This window comes from Aplysia californica, unplaced genomic scaffold (assembly GCF_000002075.1).
Source record: "Aplysia californica isolate F4 #8 unplaced genomic scaffold, AplCal3.0 scaffold00912, whole genome shotgun sequence".
NCBI lineage: Eukaryota > Metazoa > Mollusca > Gastropoda > Aplysiida > Aplysiidae > Aplysia > Aplysia californica.
In genome coordinates, this window is record NW_004798182.1 from 182,722 (window position 1) to 193,140 (window position 10,419).

Here is a 10,419-nt window from a genome sequence, read left to right on the forward strand (position 1 = left end):
AAAAAAATCTTAATTTTCAAAAGTAATCCGCTCCAAAACAATAGTCAGAAAAAAGGAAACAAAATAATCTTGGTTGTCAAAAACAAAATAATCTTAGTTGTCAAAAACAAAATAATCTTAGTTGTCAAAAACAAAATAATCTTAGTTGTCAAAAACGAAATAATCTTAGTTGTCAAAAGTAATCCGCTCCAAAACAATAGTCAGAAAAAAAAGCAAATAAAAATCATCTTAGTTTTCAAAGGCAATCCTCTATGAAACATTACAAGAAAAAGAAAAAAAGCCCAACAAACAAAACCCCCCAAAGCAGCCTACCCTCTTGCTGAGGTACTGGTAGGGCAGAGACCAGTAGTAGCTGCCGGTCCTGAGGACACTGTTGAAGTCATCCACCTGGAACTGACGGGACGACGGAATGTACTGGATGAACGCCTGCTCCGCGGGCTCCAGGGTGGTTCTCCTCACAAGCTCCACGCGGTTGCCAAGGGTGATCTGAGCAGACCGAGGATTACATATCAACATCAGTACGTTCTGAGCATATTTGTAGGTAAGGTAATAATGATAACAACAATGATAATAATGGTAACGATTAAAAGAAAAAAGAATTATAGTCCACAGGAAGAACGTTGAACTTTTACAATCTTATAAATATTGAAATAATAATGATGATGATGATGATGATAATGATGATGATGATGATGATGATGATAAAACCAGAGACAATCCACAAAAAAGTAGACCTAAATAATAATAATAACAACAATAGTAGCAAACAATAACAATAATTATAATGCCAACATTAATATCCGCAATATTGCACAAGAGAACATTATAGAATTTCAGAGTAGATTCAAAGTTTTACTTAAGAGTATAAGGCAAAGAAAAGATCAGATGAGAGAAAAGGACAATGGACAATAGATGTTCGATAGGAAAGAAGGAGCAAACCATGTCAACCCCCCCCCCCCCCCGCTCCAACCACCTACTAAGTATTCTGAAAAGAAAAGCAACCTGAAACTTGAGGCTCTAATGCAACGGTAAAGCCTCTCTCAGGTTTGGGGTCAAGCAATTACCTGGGAGAGCTGAAGGTCGCTGCTGTAGCAAGTTGCTGTGTGGCCGAAGCAGAAGCAGCGCACGCATTCGCTTTCAACGACGGCGTCAACATTGAAGAAGTTCTGTCTGCAGACTCCAACGGTTCCTGGGGAGCACAAGGAAATAAATAAGACGGATTTTGGTACAATGAGATATTATTTAATCTTTCTCTATAGATATGCATTCCCCATTCTTTTGCAACCCATTTTTTTAGATTCTCAACGTGCATTTATCCAAAAAAAACTGTAACTTAAATAAATATTGACCAAAATGAATGGTTGACAAAAATTGATCAAAAAGGATAACTGATCCCTCAGACTATAGTAAATTGAAGAGACAGCATAAACAAATACACGTATCAATATGCTGTGGTGTAAATCAAATTATAACCCTTCTAAAGATACGGAGCATGGATCCTGTGAGCCTTGTTGATCAGAGGAACCACGGGCAAACATCATAAACAAGTAGTCTACATAAAGGGAAACATCAACTGTTACTCCAAAAAATGAAAACCTGAAATACTCCAAACTTCTAAAATTCCTGGAAAAATTTTTAATGTTAACTAAAGAAAACAATTTTAAGTCTCTTAAAAACCACACAGTATTTGGTGTTTGGAATAAATTTTGGAATTGTTGAGAAATTATGTGACGTCCCTGTGAAAAGGCGAGAACTTACTTCTCACGATGATGAGAGCGTCGGGAACGGCAAAGATGCTGCCCCTGTTGTTGATGGCCTCACAGGTGTAGGCTCCGGCATCCTCCGGCACGGCATTGGTCACCGTGAGAGTGCCACGCCCGTCCACACTGGTGACTGTGACGCGAGGTCCCGTCGGGATGTTGCCCCAGTTGAGACGCCACACGATGAGGGGGGTGGGCACGCCCACGGCCTCGCAGATGATGGTGAAGGTGCCGTTGACCTCCACGGAGATCTCGTTGACGGGTGGGGTGATGATGGTGGGCTCGGCTGTGGGTTAGAAACAGAACAAAGGGATAGACAGAACAAAGGGATAGACAGAACAAAGGTGAGTATAAGAATAAATGTAACAGAAAGGCATGCATTAGAAACAAAAGTAATGGAAAGATAGAAGAGAGGTGAGTATTAGAAACAGAGTAATAGATAGACTGAAGAAAGGTGAGTATTGGAAACAGAGTAATAGATAGACTGAAGAAAGGTGAGCAGAAGAAAATAAACATAATGGATAGACTGAAGAAAGGTGAGTATTAGGAACAGGTGTAAAGGATAGAAGGAAGAAAGGTGAGTAGTAGAAACATATGTAACAGATAGACGGAAGAAAGGCATGTATAAGAAACAAATGTAACGGATAGACTGAAAAGAAAGGTGAGAGTTAGAATTCAAGCGACATTTGAACTTATATAATTATTTTAAAAGAACTAAGACCTAACGTTCTAGATGGAAAGCAGGTCGTATATACCGTCATCCATTGAGATGAAAACTCTAGAGTCAAATACCAAACAAATCTTGAGATCTGATTGGTTTATGAAAAGGAAGAACAAGAACTTACTGCAGCCAATTTCATCGGACCTGTCCCTGCAGTCAAGCTCTCCATCGCACTGGTAGGAGAAGGGGATGCACTGGTCGCCGGTGCGGCACTGGAACTCATCAGACTGGCATGGAGCACCAGGAAGACGTTTTGCTGAAGTGGAAGAAAAAAAAAGCGAAGGCAGGAGTTTAGCTTGTGCAAAATGTGTTCAATAACAACAGAAAAGGTAATACACTTTTGTCACTTTCTGATCTATAAAATATATTATGGTATCTGCACCAACACAATATTCTGTACAAATTGTTTAGGATTAATGGATGATATCTTGTCACATCAGATAGTAAAGAAAGCACTCAGTGTATTCTTAACTATCATACAGTGACCCAAAAAAACTCTGATGAAAACCCCCCCCCCAGTCATTTTAAGCTAAGGTGAGTCAATTTTCTCTATAAAACTGAAACCTAATGTAGACTGTCCAAGTCTGGTTGTTTCTCTCCCCTTATACACCAGGAAGGTTTGGCAGTAGGTTGGGGGAGCCGAAATAAAAAAAAAAATTAGGATCAAGTGAATTAGATTGTATTTCGTAAAATTGAATAAATTTTGTAATGATTATGCCAAATCCGTAATGATGGTTATCCCTGAATATACTATCCCCTTTTTGTTACCCTACGGTAAAGTCACAACAAGCTTGGCTACGGAGATAGTAGATACGTCAACTTACGACAATTCAACTCATCAGAGCCGTCAAAGCAATCATCGTCGCCGTCACACCTCCAGATCTTCATGGCACAGCGGCCGTTGTTACATCTGAACTCATTGGGTTCACAAGGCAGGGCAGTGTCTGAAACAGCAAAAGGATAGCATTTCATCATCAGTTTTACTTTGGATGGAAGTATTTCACAAAGCTTTTCATTAATTGCTCCTTTAATTTAAAAGGAAAGTAAATTATTTATAAAATAAATGATGCAGCTGTTCTTACACCCTCAATGACACAATTTAGGATCATTTATGAGATGGACTTCAACCTTGCCTATCCAGGCTGAGAAGGATACAATATCCCAGTAAACGACTAAAATACAAGATAAAAATTCTCAGTTTGGTGTTCATTTTATGCAAATAACTTAAATGGCAGTGAAGTTATAAGGAAGTTTATGATGTTGATAAATTGGATGATAAAATTGGATGCATTTACTAATAGAATAGCCTTCCATAATTATATTACGTTTTAAATATCGTTGACCTTGAGTGCGAGACTTTTAGTAACACATGAGTTAGTGTCAAAAGAGTGTTATTGATTCAATAAAAAGTACACAACTTTCTTCTTCAGTTTATCATTTCAGAATTACTTTTAATAGCATAATCACTAGACAAATATCATAAGGCCATCTTTAGTTCCATCTCCACAAGGTGTCTCAGACCACCTTTTTCTCTATCGCTCTCTCTCTCTTTCTCTCTCTCTCTCTCTCCCCCTCTCTCTCTCTCTCTCCCTCCCCCCCTCTCCCCCCCCCCCAATCCCCCAGATACTTACTGCAAGTCCTCTCATCAGACCCGTCGGTACAGTCGGGCTCACCGTCACACACGCTCTGTCTATCTCTCTCTCACTCCCTCTCTCTCTCTCCCTCCCCCTCCCCCCTCCCCCCCCCCCCCACTCCCAGATACTTACTGCAAGTCTTCTCATCAGACCCATCGGTACAGTCAGGCTCACCATCACACACGTAGTCACGGGGGATACACTGACCGTTGGAGCAGGTGGACTCGTCTCTTCCACACGGGCCGTCGGGCTCAGGGGCTGTTGTAGGTGGCCCGACTGGTAGGTCATAAAAAATGTACGTTATAAAATATGTATGTTTACAGAGCAGTTTTTGGTGGTCCAACTGGTAGGTCATAAAAAATGTACATTTTAAAATATGTATGTTTTACAGAGCAGTTTTTGGTGGTCCAACTGGTAGGTCATAAAAAAAATGAATGTTTTACAGAGCAGTTTCTAGTCGTCCATCTAGCAATGTGTAAAAAAATGTACATTTTACAGAGCCGTTGCTGGTGGTCCATCTAGCAATGTATTTAAAAAATGTAAGTTTCACAGAGTGTAGGTCGTCCAACTGGTAAGTCATTAAAAAAATGGAAGTTTTATCGAGTAGTTGTTGATGGGCCACAGAGTAATGCATAACAAAATAATTGTTTTACGTTATTTATTTACAGACAATAACAACTGAATCCACCTTTTTTAAAACATAGCCTTGAAATCAGTAAAGTCAGTCTGATAAAAAATGATAATACATCCAATTTAAAGTTTTCAGCATGCTATTTTGCTTTTTTTAAACGCCAAATTTTCGTCAATTTTTAATTTAGCAAAAAAAAAGGAAAAAATAAAAGAACGTGATGGTAAAAAACAAAAAAAAGAACAAAAAGAAAAGCAAACAAACACATACTGAAGTCAACAGCAAGACGAGCGTTGGCTTCAGAACTTCCGACAGAGTTGGTCGCGGTACAGGTGTAGTCACCGGCATCCTCAGGCCGCACGTTGGTGATGGTCAAGCGACTGCCGTCGATGTTAGCTTGAAGAGGCATAGCCTGAACAGATGAGGAAACATCATACATCAAGTCAGGATGAAACAAAACAGGACAAGACAATTTAGGATAAAATAAGACATAATAAGACAAATTAGAATAACACAAAACATGATAAGACAATTTAGGATAAAATGAAACATAATAAAACAATTGAGGATAATATGAATCATAATAAGACAATTTAAGATTAATCAAAATTACATGATAGGACAATTGAGGATAAAACAGAACATGATAAGACAATCTAGGATAAAATGAAACATAATAAGATAAGTTAAGGTAGAACAAGTGGATAGACAGACCCTAGAACACTCAGAAATATTCTCGGGTACCCTCAAAGCATACAGTGTAATCTGAGAATTTCAAGCCCTAAAACAGTGACAAACTGACAAGATTTTTCACTGCCTTTATATAAGTGGCAAAAACTGATTAACTCTGACATGTTCAAAAGCCTATACCCTGTTTTGTTGTAGCAAATACAATGAAAATAAGCATAAGTTAGCATTTTCATCATATAAAAGACAAATTCAAGGAAAAGTTGTTCCCGCATCTGATCCGGACATTGGGGATTGTTTTGTCAGTGAGACAACTTCCTGGGCCCGCGGCATATTGTGGTAGGGTGGCCAGTTCCTTTCCACGCCGTCTTTAATTCCCCAACTCGAAGTCAGGTACCCATTAGGCCTACTGCCGGGTGAGCAGGAGGGGTAGAAAAATATCGAGGCTCGAACCTAGACTTTCCGCTTTGGAGACGAGCGTACTAACCGCTCTGCCACCGCACCCTCTCATAATAAATTCTAGGTGCAAAGTGTTATTACCCACCAGCAGGTTCAGAGAAGAATTAAGATTTGATAATGAAGATACGTTTGTAGTACAAGTAAGCAGAGGTTTATGATAAATGAGAAAAACAGGGGAATAAAGGCAGTCTCTAGTCAGAGGACACTAACCCCGCCAGTCCTACGAGACCACTGCACTCTTGGGGCAGGATTTCCAGAAGCCTGGCAGAAGAAGAGAGCATCTCGTCCGATACGCACTCGCATCTGCTGCGGGGTCACGGTCAGGGTCACAGGGGTCGCTGTTGTGAAAAGATAAACAATCATGTAAAAGTAGAAATTACGAAATCAAAACAAAACAAAATAATTTTTTTTTAACAACATGCCCTTTCAACTATTTTGTACCATAGAAGAAAAGACTAGAACAGAGTTTTATAATGCAATCTAGCATACGAATATGAACACAAACAGTAAAACACATTCATAGCAAACTAACACACACGTAGCGAGAAATACCCAGAACCAAACAGATTTATGTGTCCTGAAGTTGTTTTCACATGTATGACATTCTTCATATTTAAAATGCACACATAGGGAAGGTCAAGCAAAACAAAAAGATTTCCCCATCCAGCTGATTTCACTATGTTGTGTGTGTGCTAGACTGTATGTAACGTATCAAAGGTGGTCAAGTTGACAGGGGTTAACTCTAAACAATACAAAAACATTGAACAAGGACAGTACTAGATTAAGTGGTAGCTGTGATGAGAACTTCTAACTTGAATGGATTTTATGTTTTGCATCAACAAGTAAGTAGCCTTCTTGTATTCTTTTTTCTAAATGGTTTTGCAATTTTAAAGCAGCGCGAAATTTTGCTGATACATCACAAATGCTAAAAGATCTAACACACTCATACAAACTAAATTGGATAAAAGGGGTTAAAACACACGTTTTTTTTCTCCTTTCTCATGTCAACACAACCACATTACTCTCCACATTCCTGCCGAGGCACATTAGGGCAAAACATAACTGAACTCATTTTTTGTGTCATAAATATTAGAATGCATCATAGTCTCTGCCAATTAAAAAAAATTTTATTTATATATTTTAAAAAAATTATCGTGCTTAAATTAACTCTTCAAGTAATGACGTTCTACGTCATGTGCCAGAAAGTTACGGTAAAACTTACGGCAGTCTCTCTCGTCGGATCCATCAGAGCAGTCAAATCGTCCATTACAACGGCCGGAGCGACGGATGCACTCGTCGTTGGCACATCTGTACTCCTGGGCACTGCACTCTTTAGCTGGAAAAAACACACGGACGACAAACTTAATGCTGGAAGGAAAAACCTCAAATAAAATATGTGTCACGACGAGGTGGAATCAAGCGCTCGTCAATTTTTGGGCTCGTAGAGTTATTGGTATCATCGTAAAGTCTGTTCATTTGCTTTGCTTTAAATGAATAAAATATCCTTCTATCTTAAATAGAAGTCGACATATTTGCGAAAGAAGGAGGTGGGGGTCATCCGGTTCAGAGATAAAAATTGGCCAGGTAAAAATTAGCGAGAAAATGGCTGCCAAAGTATGGTGACTTCCATCACTTGAGAGACCTTGAAAACTGAAATTTTACCGTTTTTGTCCCTTTAATCAACGTTTTTAAGGAAAACAAACAAACAAAAAAAGAAATGTGTTTTTAAATGGACATAAAAGATGTTGAGCTAAAATTGAAAAATTCGATAAAAATTGTAAAAAACCAGCAGAAAGATGCTGGTTTCTTCGATGTCAGTATTTTGACGAGCGCCTGATTTCACCACGTCACCTCACATCTGCTGTGGCACCAGCTCTAACGGCCACCTGTATTACACAAATCACCTGTATAAACAGCCACTTCCTATTTCCTCCCTTGCCTATTTTTTTTTTACATCAGCAGTTTTTTCAGTCCACTTAAAAGCACATTTCTGTGTGCACTTTACTGAAAAATATTGATCAAATGCACAAAACATGTAATTTCTGCAGTTTCCAATTCAATTTTTGAGAGGCAGCAAACTTTTGTAATAATTTTTCTTGCTCATTTTACTCTTGACACCAGCTTCGACATCGGATCCCTATACCTCCTTCAATAAAAAATTTCTAGAGTTCTATTAAAAGCACGGCAATTAAACAGGCTATCTTATACAAAAAACTCCCAATGCCCAAAAATTGCTGAGCGCCTGATTCCACTGTGTCGTAAGACGTGTGTAAGAAGGGGTCCCAGATGAGCGGTAAGGCATCCTACTAGCGTTGACAAAGTTGTGAGTTCCATTCCCGGCTCTGTCAAGTTGTACTTTGTGTCTTTCTAAAAGGCATTTTTATCTATTTATAATTCTCCTCAATTCTCCCTGCTGTACATAGAAACTTGTAAACAGGCAGCTGCAAAATATGCAAAAGGTAGCAGTTTGCTCCTAACAGATTGCAAGTCTGTACGTCCCACAGAGGACAGAAGAAATTCTAACTTGGACTAAACAGGTCACGATAACAGGAGATATTGATAAGTCATGTTAACCTCCAGGTGAATACATGTCTACAAATATGAGCACTTTTTAAACCTTCACGCCTCAAAGTCATCAGTGTGTACAATATACCATCTTGAGGCTTCTCTCTCAAAAGAGAACTGGTGGAAAATCGCCCGAGCTGAGATCATATCTCCACAAAATTGCTCCAGAGGACTATCCAGATCTGTCCTGTCGAGCCTGCAAGGAGGAAGACGAAACTATGGACCATGTGTTCCTGAGATGTCCCCGCCAACTATCGTGCCAGAACACGTCTGCTGGGACATTTCAGTGACCCACTTTCAGCACTTTTTAAGGACCCCCGAGCAAGTGTTGAGTTCCTGCGTGCTGTCGGCATCGCTGACCGCTTATGACGCCACAGCGCCAGAAGAGAGAGAGAGAGAGAGAGAGAGAGAGAGAGAGAGAGAGAGAGAGAGAGAGAGAGAGGGAGAGAGAGAGAGAGTGGGAGAGCCAGTCAGTGAGTCAGTGAGTCAGTGAGTGAGTCAGTGAGTCAGTGAGTCAAGTCAGTGAGTCAGTCATTCAGTCAGCCAGTCAGTGAGAGACTTACCACAGTCCTCCTCATCACTTCCGTCCCGACAGTCGGGGTTTCCGTTACATCTGTAGCCAGGGGGCAGGCAGCGGCCATCGCTCACACAAGTGAACTCTCCCTCTCTGCATGCTGGAGGCGGGGAAAAAAAGAAACGGAACTGATTTTATTTCGTTACTCCTTCCTTGTGATTTACAAAAAAAAATTTTTGGGGGGTGGGGGGGGCTAAACTTTACTTTTACTCAAATACAAAAACAAACAAATAAATTAAACAACCAAAATCAACACATACTACATTGTTCAAAGTGTGTGTGGGGGGGGGGGGGGGGGGGTAAGCTTTACTCCCCCCCCCCCCGGAAAAAAACGTTACCAAACGACAACATTTTTTAAAAAGGCAACAACTAAAATGTAGTTCAAAAGTGGGGAGGGGGGCTATACTTTATTTACTCCCCATTAAAAAAAAAGAAAAACATAAACAATAAAAACCAAAAGACAAACAAACAATAACAAAACAGACTAACAAATAATACAACAAAAAACAAAGAAAAAAAAACTATCAAACAAGCAAACAAGCAATAAATTGACAAACAAAGAAACAAACAAACAAACCCACCAAAGCAACAACAAGCAAACACTTACGACAATCGCGCTCATCACTTCTGTCCTGGCAGTCAGCCCTCCTGTCACAGCGACGGGACTGGGCGATACATGCGCCATTAGACACGCACGTGAACTCCTGGGGTGAGCAGGTGGCTGCAGGGGACAAACACGCAAATACGCACTGTTAGACCAGCTCAGTTTGCAGCACATTATACAACACAGATACACCTGTGTGGTATTTCCGGACGGGTGGATCGGCAAAAGACGGGGGGAGATGGAGAGGTGAACGAACTCAAATTTCTAAAAGAGAAGGACCAACTGACAGACAGGCAAAGAGACAGACAAAGTGCCTAAAGACAGAGAGAGATTTAGAGAGAAGTGGTGAGGGGGGTTGAGAGAAAAAGGAGAGTGGGGTAAAAAGAAGAAAAGGAAAGCTGAGGGAAAGACAACAAGAAAGACAAACAAGCACAGAGGGAGAAGACAGGGACACAAGAACAGACAGTAAACGGATGAATATTTTCCCACCCCAAGAGTAAAAGGATGAACATCACATTTCCCCACTCAAACTACACAGAAAAGAAACACTTCGCCAACCGAATTCTAATTCTGAAGGTAGAGCTTACATCTAATCAAACGTTACCTCTGCAACTTTCCAGAAACAAACAGAGAAAAATGAAGAGCTGTACTCCTACACCCATGATGATAATGACGAGAATGCCAGCGGAATCACTGCAGGCAAACTGCTGACTTGTCCCGTCCTGTACCTTCCCGTCCTACGCAATCACCCTCACTCCCTGTCTCCCCTCTCTATCCCCCACCCCCC

The 10,419-nt window shown here is 40.3% G+C and overlaps 1 protein-coding gene across 1 annotated transcript in view; it reads right to left on the bottom strand.

The window, feature by feature from the left end:
* The window catches only part of LOC101847382 (basement membrane-specific heparan sulfate proteoglycan core protein), a gene marked incomplete at its 5' end in the record, with an annotated part of 125,383 nt that overhangs the window by 70,252 nt on the left and 44,712 nt on the right, over window positions 1-10,419 (bottom strand). Inside the window, 11 exon segments of the mRNA XM_013089265.1 lie at window positions 313-486; window positions 1,065-1,189; window positions 1,759-2,046; window positions 2,606-2,737; window positions 3,306-3,425; window positions 4,248-4,391; window positions 5,014-5,155; window positions 6,100-6,227; window positions 7,112-7,225; window positions 9,018-9,128; window positions 9,636-9,749. Of these exon segments, the coding sequence (XP_012944719.1) occupies window positions 313-486; window positions 1,065-1,189; window positions 1,759-2,046; window positions 2,606-2,737; window positions 3,306-3,425; window positions 4,248-4,391; window positions 5,014-5,155; window positions 6,100-6,227; window positions 7,112-7,225; window positions 9,018-9,128; window positions 9,636-9,749 (1,592 nt within the window).